This window comes from Palaemon carinicauda, chromosome 6 (assembly GCF_036898095.1).
Source record: "Palaemon carinicauda isolate YSFRI2023 chromosome 6, ASM3689809v2, whole genome shotgun sequence".
NCBI classification, from domain to species: Eukaryota; Metazoa; Arthropoda; class Malacostraca; order Decapoda; family Palaemonidae; genus Palaemon; species Palaemon carinicauda.
The window spans coordinates 5164163-5180254 of NC_090730.1; the positions used below are offsets into that span (position 1 = coordinate 5164163).

Sequence of the window (16092 nt, forward strand, 5' to 3'; positions counted from 1 at the left end):
TTTGTAAGTATTGTGTACGAATATACCTTTGATCTTATAATCATTCCAATTAACCCTTTTACCCCCAATGGATGTACTGGTACGTTTCGCAAAACTCATCGCTTTACCCCCATGGATGTACTGGTACGTCCTTGCAAGAAAATGCTATTTACATTTTATTTTGCTTATTTTTGATAACCTTATGAAAAACTTATGGCATTTTCCAAAAGAATGAGACCAACCTGACCTCTCTATGACGAAAATTAAGGCTGTTAGAGCAATTTAAAAAATATATATTGCAAAATGTACTTGAAAAAAAAAACGCCTGGGGGTTAAGGGTTGGAAAGTTCCAAATAGCCTGGGGGTAAAACAGGTTAAGATCCAATACTGTACCGTGATATTTAATCCTTACCCATCAAGGTGGATGCTGGTGTCTAAGAGAGTACAATTGATGAGTAAGCAATTGGAAGCTGATGTCTAATGGGGGTTAATTTACACCTGTTTAAAGGGAACAAGTTTGCTTAGGCTTCCACTAAGGAGTTGATACAATGGGACCTAGTATATTATCTATATGCCTACAAAAGGTTTTGCAGAAATTATTTTAATAGTTTTGTAGCGAAGACTTTTGAGTTCCTATATATTAGATTTTGGCATATTTATTTTGTGGACGAAAAACAACAATTTGCATCAATTATTTAGTTAAGGAAGTCCCCCTTTTTATAGTCCTTATCATCATTGTTATGATTATTTGTTATCATTACAAGCCAAGCTGCAAACTTACTTTGGTATGGAAAGCAGAATGCTTATAAGTCCAAGGGCACTTAAAGGAATAGCAGCCAAATTTTGAAAAGATATAAGGTAGTAAAGAATTATCAATGAAAGATAAATGAAAAATAAAACTAAAGAAAAGTGTAGAGTGAGTAACAGATTACCAATAACTATAAAAGAAGATTCGATGTCGACCAGCTCAATCGTAGTCAGTGACCTTCAATGTCAAGATGCCAGAGTGCCCAAAATTAATCACTTAATCAAATCAACCAGCTCAACAAAAGAACATCTTTAGCTACAGGTACAGTATTTGATTTGGAAAATCATTCCACTATTTGATCATAGTTGGAATGAAAACAAAAAAAATATATATTGGATCTTACAAATGAAAGAGCAAGACTTGTACAGTATATACTAAAGTAGATTGAGAAAGTGAAAGGACTCCAAAGAGGGATCTGTGAATTACAGAATGGCGATGTACAAATCGAGGGTGTGGAGCTAGTAAATCTTTTAAGGCAAAACAAGCATGTTAGCATGTCAGGATTACTTCATAAATAATGGAGGGTAGTATTGATAGATTTTAAACAAAGCAGTAAGATTCAAGGAAAATTAAAAAAAAATGAATTAAGAAAATGGAATTTTCCTGGTTATCCACTTAGCAGCTGTTTCTCCCTATAATTATGGATAATGTACAAGGATCAACTGTTTTGGAAGAAAACTTCTATAACATCACAGCTTCTATCCTTAAACAATAGTCCATGGTCTAATTTTTAAAGTTTTTCTGGGTAAATCTTGAGGATTTATTAAGTAGATTTTGAACTCTGACATGCAAGCTTAGGGATCATTCATCACAGAGTAATAACTCAGAATAATAGGTCTTTCATTGTTTATGACTCATTAGAGAAGTTGTATGATGTTGAAATACCTCAAGTATTTACTGCAAGTCTCAAAGGTTATGAGTGATCGAAAACCTTTATAAAGTTTCTCTGTACACGTGAATGTGACTTAAATACAGGGCTGTGATAACCTTAGCCTGTTGATTTAGGTATCATATTCCAGTATCAGATCAGCATCATTGACCTCTGATGTCAGGATGCCAGAAAACTTAAAATCAGCCAATCAATTCATTATCAGATTTTTCTTTTTCCACCTTTTTTCCCATAATATTGCGAATAGAAAGGAAACCAAAACATTTTCTTACCATACAGAGGACTTTATGTTAGATATTGAGCTAATGTTTGCAATGTTGTGCTTCTTACTTAAAGAAATGATAAGAAAGATCACAAAAATTAAATATAAAGTCATACTATAGAAACATTATATGTATTTGTTGCTTGATTGTACTGTAAATGCTAGTGTATTGTCTAATTGAAGTTTATTAATTTCAATAATTTTTAATTCAAGGTTGTCTTTTTACACCAGGTGGGTGAGGTGCCGAGCAGCGGAGGCCAAGATGGAGGGTCCAAACAGCCGGCCCCCCCAACCATACCCATCCTTCATCCCACCAGCCATAGCAACAGACTCCCAACAGACTCCACTGCCAGACCCTCCCATCGAGCCCCCCCCGTCAGACCCACCTCCCATGCTGCAATCACCCAGCTCCCCAGGACAATCCCATCTCCATACCCCGCCCCCTCACACCCCACACTCGCCTTTGCTACCACATACTCCGATGACACCCCATAGCCCTCTCACCCCTCTTACGTCGCAGAGTACTCTAGCATCCGAAGCATCTGTGGATTCGGGAGTAGCTTCTGCTCACTCGTTGGACTTGCTACACAACAGTAGCGGCAGTGCAGAAACGCATGCTGTGCGCAGACGGGTGAGTACTGTACAGCAAGTTCCTACCTCTGATTTGTGGAACTGTATATGTATAGGGTTTTGTATAGAGTTTAAAGTATGACTTGGGTTATTTTGTAAAAGGCAAGGTATGATTTGTGTGAATTTTTAAGTAAAATTTTACCTTATTTATTTATTTTTTTTTTTTTGAGGCAGATTATTTTTGCAAAGTTGCTGTATCTATGGAAATATTACTGGCTTAGGTTATGTCATTACTGTATAGTATTCTCATAACTGGTATCAGCGGTCAGTAGTCGTCTTAACAGGATTAGTTGTAGCGACTTTCTTTGGATGGATTTTATACTGAGTCAGCACCTTCCTCACAGGATTATAATGACATAGGTTTGCTCTGTCTTGAAGTATATTACAGTATTACTGTACGTAATTTTTTCTAACTGTCCAAGGGATTTACATAGGTTTCTATATCATTACAGTGCTCCTTTTAAGGTTTCTTGAATTACTTTTGTCATCTTTTTCTTTGGTAATTTTCTTTTTGTAGTAAAAGCTTCAAGTTTCTTGTTACTGGAATTGCTTTTGTGGCTTTTTCATATTATGGCATAGTTTGATGACACATTACCTTTTACAGTACTATAACTTTGGTTTCTTTTAATGGATGATGGATAGTAAGTGGTTAAAGCTGTCTTTATAATTGAGGTACTGTAGTTAATGATTGGTCAAACAACCTGAGGAGATGGTAGTTGTGAGGATTACATAATGGAAGCCTAAATAGTGTAGAACGCATTTCATAAGTAAAGCTGTAAGATCCACATGCAGTCAACTGGTAATGTCGGCTCAATTCAAATGCGGGATTCCGGTGTTCCCTTAAAATGCTGGATGGTTTAGTCACTGTGCCTTGTTGGTATGAGATGAGGTTTCATAGGAGATGACATATGATTGCAGGGATGAAGAAATAAATCCTGAGTTGTAGATTTTTTATTTCACAGCAACAGGGTATACTGAATAAAGGAGTGCTCTGCGAGACAAACCCCTTGTGCCAAGAAAATCAAGAAGATTGATCGTGCATGGAGTGCTAACAGCGCAATTCTTGCACATGCGTTTATAACAGAAAATATTGATAAAATGTAAAGGATACATTTATGTAAAATAATATATACAATAATCTACAGTGTAGATCAATATCTAAACATTATATGAGGATATTGTAGTTAGATTAGTCTTTTTAGTTTAGATATGAGGGCTTAGAAATTGTCTTTTAACTGGTCTGTGTTTTTTTATTTTGTCACAATGCAGATTTTGCCAAGGAACAGTAGTGCACCTACTGTTATAAATTGGGCTGCATACTGTCTCTGGGCTTTTTGATTAACTTCTGGATACAGTATAACTATTCCAGTATTATGTACTTTAATCCTATAAGATTCAGGGTTCAGATTTGTTGCAATTGTTGCTAATGGATTACAAGATAACCAGGAAAAAATAACTACTTATGATTAATAGATAAAGTTTGATTTTTGACAGGAGTTTGATGTTAAAAATACAGTATATCTAGTAATGTCAATACGTTGCAAGAAAGGAAGGATTCACTGCTTATGATCACCTGTTATTACTGTACTGTCATTTCAATCGGTACCCATCGGATTTTGAGCCATAAAGATGCACTCCCAACATGGTTGATAAGCCATTACTGTCATTTGATACATGTTTCTTTGGTTTGATACATCTTTTTATGTTGACGCAAAACATCATCTCTTGAAAGGCACTATGCTTCTTGTATCATTCATGCTTATGTTAAGCCTCGCAGATTTCACTTTTAATATTAAAGTATAACTTAAACTGCAGATAATGTGTAGTATAGTAAAATGTCAGATACTTTTTCAAAAGAAGTGAACTTTATGAATGGAAATGTCCTCAGTATAAAGGATTGAACTTTGATCAAGTTACTACTACTCCTATAATGTTATGCCCTAAGGCTGGTCCTTTCATGGATTAGTCACCCTCCATAATTCTCTCTTCATGGCCACCTCTTTTAGATCTTGGTACCTTCTCTCTCCCTTCAGGTCATCTAGTATTGACTTCCTTTTCCTTCCTCTGGGTCTTTGTCCTTCAAATTTACCATCTATAATGTCCTTCACTAACCCATTTCCTCTAGAATGTGTCCTATCCGTTTTTCTGCCTTCTCTTTATAATTGTAATTAGGGTTCTCCTCCAGTTATTCTTAGTATGTCTTCACTTGTCTTGTGGTCTCTCTCTTGTCTTGTGGTCTCTCTAACTTATTTTCTGCATCAAGTTAGCCTTTAGTATTTCCACTTCACCAGATGTAGTAACTCCAGTTGTGTCTTATAGATACAGTATTTATTTTTTTCCAAGAATACAATTCCAGTAACGATTATGTTCCATCGTCAACATTTGTCTGTTGCCTGTATTTGCACATCTATCTTGAAAGGAAATTAGCATTGGTTTGGCAAAGTGGATTGTCTGTAATGTTGGGTCATTAATAGTCCCTCTGACTATTGGGAACTACTCCTTTACAATGAGTGACGAGCACATAATTACTCGTAGAAGACTAGTTTGAAATAACTTAGATTCTGAAGGTTAGTAGGACAGGTTTCCTTTCAAGTATAATTGATGTTATGAAGACTGTGGTAATTTTGTTTAGTTTTATAAAATTAGTTCCACTTTTATCAAGTATGACTTCATTACTGTTGGTTACTTACTGCTGTTTTGGGATGATTACCTTTCCTTGATTAGAAGAAATTTGTTTGTTGATTACGCTAAAAGCACTTATTGAGGGGTTGATAGTTGTTTCTTGACCAAGGTGGTGAGGGTCTTCTATGCTCCATAGCAAAGTGTCATTCAGGGGAGAATGTGCAATACTGTGGTAATAAAGTTATTTTTACAGCATCTTGTCCTCGTATTGCTTTAATCTCTCTCTTTTCGCTTTAGTTTTATCTCTACTAACTGTTCTGCTTCACCTCTGGAGTGTTCACTTTGTTCCCTTGCGTATACAAACCTTTCAGCCTTTGAAATAGGGAGTCTTCACCACTGGAATGGCTGCTGATTTAATCAAAAAGGTAGTTAAAGACAGGTGGTGAGAACAGGCAAATTGTCACGCCCACTCTCTTGTAAAAGATTTTTCACTTTAGTGCTGTATCTCTGACATGAGAGTTTGTGGGGTTACACGTCGGCGCTCACCATGTGTCATTAATTACCCTGTCAATGATTTCAATGACCTTTCTGGTTCTGGTGAAGACATTCCATATCTTGAATGACTTCGGTTGTAATAGTTATGAATATTAAAAATTATTTTTAAAATGTTTTATATTTATTCAAGACCCATTTTCTTAGAAGGGCTCGGTCAGTCACTACAATTGTAACAATAGCTTCATGTTCAAATCAATGTTTAAATGTAGTCCATCATAGTTTTTACTTGCATGCCTTATTTGCAAATAAATATACATTATCTTTCATTATAAATTATCATTAAAGTCAATCACTCAGATTTCTATATTTTGTTTTGGTAAATTAGGAATTGTTTACATTTTACTTAATGCAATTATGTATTTAAAATTTAATCCTTTTCTTTAACGAACCTTTTATTATTAATGGTCTGTAAATCTCATATTTTTCAATTAATTATGAAACATTGGATCTTAAGTTATGGGCTTAGAGTACTCTTTTAAGGTAGAAATACAGTATAATTTTGAATAGAAATTATTGAAACTAGTTGATTTGTAACTGCCAAAAAAATATAAACATCAAAAGAATAAGCATGAAAAAGGAAAATATCACAAAGGGTAACAAAATTTAAAATATATATATTTTTTTTTTTTTTTCAGGCTGGAAGTAGCGTTAGCAGTGGCACAAGTGAGGTATGGCTCGGCTCTTTAGATGGTGATCCAGCTGGCCTGGAAGTTTTGCCAGAACTTTGGCCCCACAGTGAGAGCCCTACCACTTCATCCCAAGGTGCATCAACATCTCATCACAGCCCTTCTTCCCCTCAGAATAGTCCGAGAGTGCTACTGTTTAACGCGTCTTCTTCCAATCATAGCCCCTCTTCTCCTCGACAGAGTCCAACTCCAAGTCATCAGAGCCCTCCAATGTCCTTGTGCCATAATAGCTCCTCCTCAGTTCACTCAGTACATGACCAGCAAAGTCCCACTCAGCAGCAACAGCACGAAATCTCACAGCAGCCTACAGAAACCAGTGTAGGTATCATGACATCCCCTGCAATAGAAATGGAGTGTGTTTGGCAAACCTCCTCCTCCCCCCCAAGAGACAGCACCAACCACCACAAGGAAGCTTTTTCATCTGTGATACCGTTTCACCCTAGTGCCCTAAAATCTCAACCAGGCCCTTTCTGGCCGACTAGTGAGAAAGATGGAAATAATGAACCGACTAAGACACTGAAAGAGTACTCTTTAAGCAGTCCGCGTGTATTGCATAGTGACGAGTCTCTTACAGGTTTTAGTGTAAATGATAAAGTATTGTATGATAAGAAAAAAAGTGTAAAAGATTGTCAGTCTGTGTTACCCGGTAATTTTGATAAGAAATGCGAGTCAAAGAAGACAAAAAAATCGAGTGGTTTAGACACAAATAGCAGTGATGTCGATAGGATGGCAAGGGAGGGATGTGTTTGGATTGATAAGTTTGCCTCCCTTTTTGTCAAACAAATTTTGGAAGAGGCATTGGCTGTAAGCTGTTCTCTTGGATGGTCAATCAAATGTTCAGGTCAGTGTCAGAGAGAGCAGTGCCGAGAGGAATATCAGAAAAAAGAAAATAACTGGTGGGTGGGAGGAAGTGGAAAAAGTAATCGCAAGTCTAGTATTCCTCTTCTTGGGTTATCTTGTGGAAGTCCTGGCTTATGTTGGACGCCCGAGCTGCCGTACAGTCCTTCACACAGACCCCATTCTCGATCATCTTTAGGCTCCAGCCTGTCCTTCTCTCATGACTCCCTTGTTAGTTCTGGTCCCCGCATGGACGACTCCCACCTGATCACCGGTGCAGTCTCCCATGACGCCTTGCTTTTTCCTACTTCCAAGACACCACATAGTGACGTTAGCGACATATATAATGTTCCCCTCGATGGGGATATCTATGCAGTTCCAGTAGATGTAGTGAAGCCGAATGAAGGTCAGATATTGCACCCGAAAGCAGTGATGCTTCAACCCAAGAAGAGACATCACAGAAGACATGCAAAGCACAGTGCTGCTGTTAATGCTGCTAATATTTTGAATGTCGGAGGAGGCTTGAAGAAAGTTGTGAATAGTCATGATCAAGGGAATAGTTCCAAACAGCTCAAGGAAAGTGGTATTAGTCGAAGTAGGCAGCACTCTGGTCAGTCGACTGGATCTGTCAGTGGCGGTGAGATTTTGAGGGTAAGCAAGAGGCATAGTGTTCCCAGTAATATTGGCTGTGCTCTGAGCATGACTCCAAAGCATGGAGCTAGTAAAGAAGACAGAGAACCTATTCACATGACCTTAGAAGAAGTTAGAAAATCATTTCATGAGTCCGATGATACCATAAACTGCAATAAGAACCACAGAATCCAACAGGAGGTAAAAGTTGCGCCTGAGCAGTCTAAAATCTGCAGAATAATTCCCTTTACATCAATGAAGTCATGTAAGAGAAAAGACAATTCATACATGCGTATTGAAGATAACCGAAAGAAAGGAAGGAGCATATCGAGTAATATACGCAACACACTCATTACTATATTTGGTCTCAAGAAAGGAACAAAATCCAGCAGCACTAGGTTAAAAAATGGGAGCTGTGTAGAGACTGCAACTCAGGGATTTTCAGATATTGCAGGCAATGGGGTTATGCCTCCTGCCAGCTGCCCCACCTCAAGTACATTACCTAACCATGCTGCTTCTACAACCATAACTAAAATCCACCATAACCAACACAGTAATCATCGCACATCCAATGGCATTAATACAGGGCTCCTCTCATGCCTTGGCAATCATCGAACTGAACCCGATGATCCTCAAGTCATACCAGCTCAGGCCCCAGTGGTTAACAACATTACGTCACGCTCTCCGGCTATCGTTACCAACCGGGCTCTCCCTCCTTTACCGCTTCAGCCAAGTAGTGATGAAAAGAGTCAGTCAGAGCCAACCGACACAACAGCATCAGGAACAGCCACAAACCACAGCGGAAGTGGTACAGAACGAAGAGAAGAAGAGGGATGTGATTTTGCGTCAATCATTGAAAAAGTTAAGGATGTAAGTATCATTTGTCTTGGGTGTTTTTAATTATTTTTATTAGACAATAGTTATAAATTTTGATTTATAGTTGAGTTTCGTTATGTAGTGTACTAACAGTAAACTTTACTTTATTTTAGTGTACAGGTGTACTATATGCATTTCAATAAGGTTTTTGCATCATACCTTTGGTCCTTAGCTGTATACAATTTTTAGCCTTTTATAAGACCTCTGTTCCGATTTCCTTTCTTCCATCTTTATGACCAGTCTTTTTAACTTTAATTTCATATGCAACTGGAATTTGCCCTCACTTGAATAGCCTCCCGAGGGCCATGATATATGGCCCTAATTAGATAAATCCAATCCATTGTACATGAATTTACATTTGCCTGATGTAGGAATTATATATGCATACGTTCTGTAAGATAACCTTTGACATATGGCTTTTAAATTTTTCCTATTGTAATTTTTATCATTGGTTTAGAGATTTGGAGAATAGATATTTTGTTCAGGTTACTTACTTTCCTTAGGCAATCCTTTTTGCTCAGCATATGTCCTAAGGGCTGCCTGGATGTGCCTGTTCATGTCGTAGAACTCATCTTCCTGTTCCTCTTGTCAAGGTCAACAGTGTTCTCTGTAACAGAATATGTGCCTGCACAAATACAAACCCACATTCTTTAATAGGAGTGTGAAGCTGGATATGGCTGTTAAAACTTTTAATGAGGTGTGGGTAGTTACTCTGGGGTAGGGAAATCCCAATCCCTTCGCCAGCACACTGAGGGGCCACTTTGTTTCCAGCCGATAGAGAGTACATAAATTGTCCCGGTGTCTTCAACTGGCTGTTTAATCTTTTTTTTTTCTTCTAGGTAACTTGGCAGTTCATTGTGTGTAAGGGAGATTATGAAATAAAAAAAGGTTTTGCAATTTTCACAATAACTTCAGCTCATTGATAGAGGTCTGTGTAACCTACCAAATGCCAATGCATTATTCTTTCCTGTTGAATATTCCCTCATTAATGTGGACTGGTTATGATGACATCATTGTAACTAAAGAAGTTGGCTCTCCTTGAACATTGTTGCATCCTCATAGGAAAGAGTGTCTGTTGCCACTGAGTTCAATGGAAAGGTTGCCGCCCTTCCTCTTCCCGTCAGCATCTTCCTGTGTCCATAAAGGTGCTCTCCCATCATATACCAGAGATCTCTTTCCTCGGAGTGTCGTCACTGTCGGCCTTAATAGAACACTAGAACTTTGCCAATGGTCTGGGACTGGCAGAATCCTGGAAGTGTCCTGTTCTTCTATATGGCAAGTAGGTAGAACAATTGTGCCATCATATCCTTCCAAGGTTATAGGCTCTCCCTCGACTGTCTGTCCACGGAAAAAACCAAAACTAACTATTGAGAATCTATTCTTCAAGTGTTGGGAAGTGGTAGGAATTAATACGCCTGCTCCTTTACCATGACTAAGCATCTTGACATCCCAGGATTTTAAACCAGCCATTATAGGTATAGGGGATTTCTCCCTCCTTGGTAATAATCATTTCATTAAAGGGTGAGGATTTGTATTTGTGTAGAAACAAAACCCAAATTTTGAAAATTATTTATTTTTCCAACTATTGTATACAAATCCGAGACCTTTAAATGACACTGTCCTCCTCAAGCCTTAGGTATACAGTAGGTCAGTGGCTTTTCAGTGTGCTGGCGAGGTGCCAGTGCTTCCCTGGTGCCCGCCAGTATCTGAAACCTCGTTAAAAGTTTCAACACCCGCCTCTTTCTTCGCTGAAAACGTACTTCTAATAAAGGACTTGGGTTGTATAGTTAGGAAAAATACAAATTTATTGAAGAATTTGTGCTTTTAAGAAGTTTTGTGGCATATGTCACAAGCGATGGTATATGTTCAATAGGAAGAGAACATAGAAACAGTTCCTCAAAGACTCCATTTAACATCTTTGTAATCTCTATCCATGGGGAGTGTATTTAGGATTTTAGTTGGTATTCCTTGTTAAGAAACAGTTATACATGAACTGTCTACTTAAACTCTTAAATTTAATTGGCAAATTACTGATAAGAGGCCAATTTCTCATGGAGATATGCCCCATGTGGCATAAGAACACAGGCCAAAGAATGAAGGAACTCGTTAGAAACTAAGCTGAATAGATTCCTGTGCCGGCACTGGGTTATGTAACCCTAATCCCATACAGTACGTTTATTCAAATGATAAAAGATTTTTGCTACAATAAAGTAATCCGCCACTCTATCGTATTCCACCTATTGCACCCTCAGTACATCATTGATTTATAAATATATTACATACTGTACACGTAAATCTATAACATGGAGTCTTTTTTTTATGTTGCAGTTTTCTGCGGGCAGAATAAGTTTTATATTTTTTGAGATTTGATTATATTTTTAGATAGTAATTTTAGGCGTAAAAATTAATAAAGTAAATTACAATAATAAATGAAAATACATAAATTAAGTAAGGTGGCTGGAAAACAATATACAGTACAGTACAGTAATACCTTGAGATACGAGCTTAATGCGTTCCGGGACCCAAGCTCGTATGTCAATTTGCTCGTATCTCGGAACAATTTTTCCCATATAAAATAACTAAAAAAAATTAATCCGTTCCCACCCTCTGAAAACCACCTTAAAACAGTATATTACAGTGGAAAAACATTTTTAACTGTTCTAATTCACAACCTACGCTCACAAAATAACAAATACCTATTTACTGTACTGATTATGATCTGCAATAAAATGTGACATTATTATGGGGTTCTTACCTTCGAGACAGACGGTAGCGGCTACGGCGGTGTGTGCGGAGGAGGAGGGAGAGAGATAGGGGAGGAGAGAGGCTTGACGGCAACACGTTCGGTACGCTACACTTTTGTAACACTACGTAACATAACTTAAACTTAAATAAAATTAGCTTACTGTTCACACACTTAAAAATATTTTACGTTACACTAAACTTAATTCTAATTTTGTTTTCATTTTCATTTTTTTACTTTTCTTCTTCCGGCTTGGCTATTTTTGCCTCGCATTTTGACTCGCTTTCACCTTCACTTTTTGCCGGCAGTTTTAAAAGAAACCTATCCAGGTACTCTTTATAGCATCCTTCTGCTTGAGGATGGTACATACTGTCGATGTACTCCTCTCATATTGGCGAGCCAGCTCATTCACTCGTACACCTCTCATGTTTTTCAATTATTTCATGCCTTATCTCGATTGATTTCACTACCTTTGTTTGCACTCGCTTGCTTTAGACCCATTGCTTATTCACTTAATTCTGTACTGATTAACGCAAACGACACATAAAAAATGCAAACACTACGGCCGATGCTTGGAGATAACTTTACGCGACGGAGATCCAACAGGAAAGAGCGAGTGATGCTGTCCTCGTGAGCAGCCTCTCACACTCGCCACCTAGCGGCCGCATAGGGAACTGTCGCGTAACCTTGTATCTCATATTTGTCTCTTATCCCAGGGCAAAAATTTGCTCGAAACTTTACTCGTATCTCAAATTTCTCGTGTGTTGGGACACAATTATGTCGAGGTATTACTGTATAAGGTTTGTTTAGTTTATTGGGAAATAAAAATATAGTGTGTAGGTGATAAAGAATCATGCATCTGTGTGGAAAGCGATACTCTGGAAGGGTGAGAGTAGCCTCGCTTTTCCCAAATGATTTCGTACAAGGCATGCTATTAGCTGGTAGAGGAGACCCAACCAATCAGAGCCCGCTGATTGGTATCGTGGCTGGTGATTGGCTGTTGTACTACAGGATTACTCTAGAGCAAACTACATCTTTCAGTATCCAACGCTGTCCAGTTTGATTCTGCGCATACATACTCAACATCTTTCTTTATCTTTATTAGTTGTGTGGTGTATTTTTGCATTTTCTACTGAAAGTGTGAATTGCTTTCAAGCTCTACAATACCATGTAAACGTTCTCCACCTTCTAAGGCTTCTTGCAGTGAACCCAAGTCTTGGAGGAAGATGCTTACTATAGTGAATGAAACTTCTCGACATGTTTAAGGAAGGGAGAAACTATGCAGATCTAGGCCACCATTTCAGCATCAGCAAATCTACCATTTGCTACATTAAAGATTAAAAGAATATAAGGACGCTAACATGTCACTTTCCTGCAGCAAGGCCATCGTAAAAATGGTGCCAGTATCAGTCCTTTGGTTAAGTCACTGTAGGAAGAACTTTGCAGTGGATACCAACACAATATACCAGCAGCAAATCTATTTACCAACAGTGCATTGTCTTATTTCCATACCAATTTTAAGAAAAGGTAAAAGCAGTAGTCTTTAGGTTCCTTGTCAAAATGGAGAGTAAGAGTGAAAAAAGGACTACCAACTGTCCAGAAAGCTTAAATTAAGTAATTCAGTTTGTAATTTGGAACGTTGTTCAAGAGAACAACTGATATCTTTGCTAGTTCTCTTGGAGGGAGACAAACCTTCCAAGCAGTAATCCCAAACTTCCTCCTCTTCTCTCATGTCACGCAAGCTACGGCACTCCTCAAAGGTTATCAAAGGTAGATTTTCAGATAATCTTCAAGGCTGGTTACAAGTTAAATTTCTGTAAAATATTATGAAAGATTATCCTGATTACATGTGAGCATTTACTATTTTTCCTTTATTACAGTGTGGATGGTACTGGGGTCCAATAAGTGGAGAGGCTGCTGAGAAAGTTTTAGCTAACGAGCCTGACGGTTCATTTATTGTGCGTGATTCTTCCGACCACCATTATATATTCTCATTAACTTTTAAGCTCAATGGCTTCATCCGTCATGTCAGGATAGAACATGACCAAGGCAAGTACACTGTGTTTTGCTGTTTACAAGATAAAGCTCTAAAAGAAATATTTACCAGAAAAAAAAACTTTATTGGTTGTAATAATTTAGACTTGTTCATGTACTTTTAATTTTGTGTATTGAAACTTCTAAATAACTGTCCCAGGAATGTTTGAAGTCTTATTAAATGATTAGAATACTACTTTCATATGGATTAGATTTAGGATTTGCAATTATTATTGGTGTGAAAATTAAGATTTGAAGATTAACAGTGGTTAACCAAGTGGTTTTATTATGCAATAAAATTGACAGTTAACCATATCCATTGTGGAATAAACCCACTTTGTAAATGCAATTAAGTCTTTGGAATTTAGGAGATTGAAGAAGAAAATTCTCAAGCGCAGCGAGACGAGAACCGTAAATTGCCTTTTGACTGTTGTAGTGGAGAGGAACATTTTGTCTTTGCTCTTGAAAATACTCTTATGATTAAAATTCTTAATTTTTCCCCTAGATTTTTATTATGCTTTGAATTATCAAGTACCATGAGTAATTAAAGATTAAATTTGTATATCGTGTACATGACGGACAAGGTATGAAATATCTGTCGTTTTTCTTTTATTTGTATTCGCCAGTTCTTGCTTTATAAGTCGTCAGTCTGTTCTCATTCTTATGAGATTACTGGAATAGGCTACATACATTGCACATTAATATTTGTTATCTTCTTTCAGGTAACTTCAGTTTTGGTGGGTTCACAAAGTTCAAGAGCCAGACCATTGTAGAGTTTATCGAGAATGCTGTGGAGCATTCTCGTAGTGGCCGATATTTATTTTTCCTTCACCGCCGACCCGTCTTGGGTCCCATGCGGGTACAGCTTCTTCATCCTGTGTCTCGGTTCAAGCACATCCAGAGTCTTCAGCATTTATGCCGGTAAGTTATAGGCGGTTATTTTGCCCAGGTAAAGGAGTAAAAAGTAATTATTAAATTTTACCCAATTAAAATTTTTTTAAGGGATTATCAGTGGAAAGAGATGTAAATTACAGTTGCACCTCATTCAGAAAGCAAGCCGAGAGGGTTTACAGTCATCTAAAGTATGCTCTTATGAATGAAATAGATGACTGGAAATAAGAGACCGGTCTTTGGGCTTCATGCTTGTTTCCCCAAAGGCATTTCTGGCCGGCCACGGCTAGCTGCATATGGTCTGTCGTAAGAATGACGACCCCTTCATCCCTCTAGACTTGGACACATACTCTCAGATCTATTCCATTTCAGGTTTTCTCACTTCATCTTTCAGGAAGATAGCTACAAATTCAGAGCCCGGTGCTCTGGATTGGCTATCACACCCCATGTGTTCTTGAAAGTGTTCATGCGAGTCTTTTTGAAGCACTTTTGATCTTCATTCCTCTACTGACGGGTCACAATGATTGCCTCCTTTCCACCCTAATACAAGGGAATCACTAAAGTATTGAGACAGACTGCCTCTTGTCTCTATCTGTGGATCAAGACTTAAGGACTACCTTAATATGACAGCTACTGGGGTTCCCAGAAAACAATTATAGCTACATTGTGAACATAAAACAATCATAGCATCAGTGTAAATATAACTATTCCTACTCTGCCTTCTGGATTCATAAGAATGCCTTCAGAGACTTCGTGTCAACAAGAAGGCTAGCTCCACACGGCCACCCCCAACAACCACTTTTATGGTTCCTGAAGTTTTATTGGTTTACAACCGAAGCTCTCTCTCTAGTTGCATGATGAATGCCTTTGTGAGTACTTCTCTAAGTACCTACCATCCACAGATGTAGTGGAAAAGGGATAAGGTACCCATTTGAATTTTCTCCTGTCTAGAACATGTCTAGATCACACCTGCTTCTCAACCAATCAGGAATGCTTGCAATGATTCTACTTTGCAAGTGTTTCAAAGGTTTGATAAAGCACTTGGTAGCAATAATGGCTGATAACGCTTCCATCCGTGCTGAAATTTACTAAGGGACCCCATTCACAAGCCCTTCTTCAGCAGGTGCACTCCTTTGCGTGAAAGATGCGATGCAGCTGTGCAAGGTTCTTTCAGGTAAGAAGACTGTTCAATCAAACACACTTAATCGACAGAGTCCTTGTGTTTGGTTTTAGGCTACCCCTACATCATTGCGTAGTGATAAGACTTAGTTTCTTGTCATAAATTGGCCTGTTTGCCATGTAGTAGGATAAGAAAATGGTGATTCGCCCTGTTGCAGACTGTTGGCGAAGTTTGAAGATGCCTTTCAACATCTTTTTCCTAGATGCATATGTTCTTCTGACCTTCTTTCCTGCTTCTCCGATTCCTTAACAGGGGTGGAAGACATCAAGATTCAGAAATACCCTGACCACTCCCTATCAGCCACATGACAAATAATATCTCTCTCTTCAAGAAAATCGACTAGACTTTAGGGGAGCTTGAGGTCACGGGTTGTTTTTACCTTCACAGAGCTAAAGCTACTTGGAGCATTTCCAGAAGTCCTCAGGTCTTTTAATTAGACCTGCTCATACTCTGGTTAGCCCCAGTGAAGC

General features: G+C 38.1%; 1 protein-coding gene across 4 annotated transcripts in view; it reads left to right on the forward strand.

Annotated features, from left to right (window-relative positions):
- The window catches only part of Socs16D (Suppressor of Cytokine Signaling at 16D), a 67064-nt gene that overhangs the window by 44108 nt on the left and 6864 nt on the right, over nucleotides 1-16092 (forward strand). For all 4 annotated transcript variants that reach the window (XM_068374912.1, XM_068374911.1, XM_068374913.1 and 1 more), the window contains exons 2-6: nucleotides 1-3; nucleotides 2170-2569; nucleotides 6381-8768; nucleotides 13398-13566; nucleotides 14274-14472. The exon at nucleotides 1-3 is cut by the window's left edge and continues 43 nt beyond it. In XM_068374912.1, coding sequence (XP_068231013.1) covers nucleotides 2201-2569; nucleotides 6381-8768; nucleotides 13398-13566; nucleotides 14274-14472 — 3125 coding nt within the window. In that variant the 5' untranslated portion in view covers nucleotides 1-3; nucleotides 2170-2200. The remainder of the gene's footprint in view (nucleotides 4-2169; nucleotides 2570-6380; nucleotides 8769-13397; nucleotides 13567-14273; nucleotides 14473-16092) is intronic.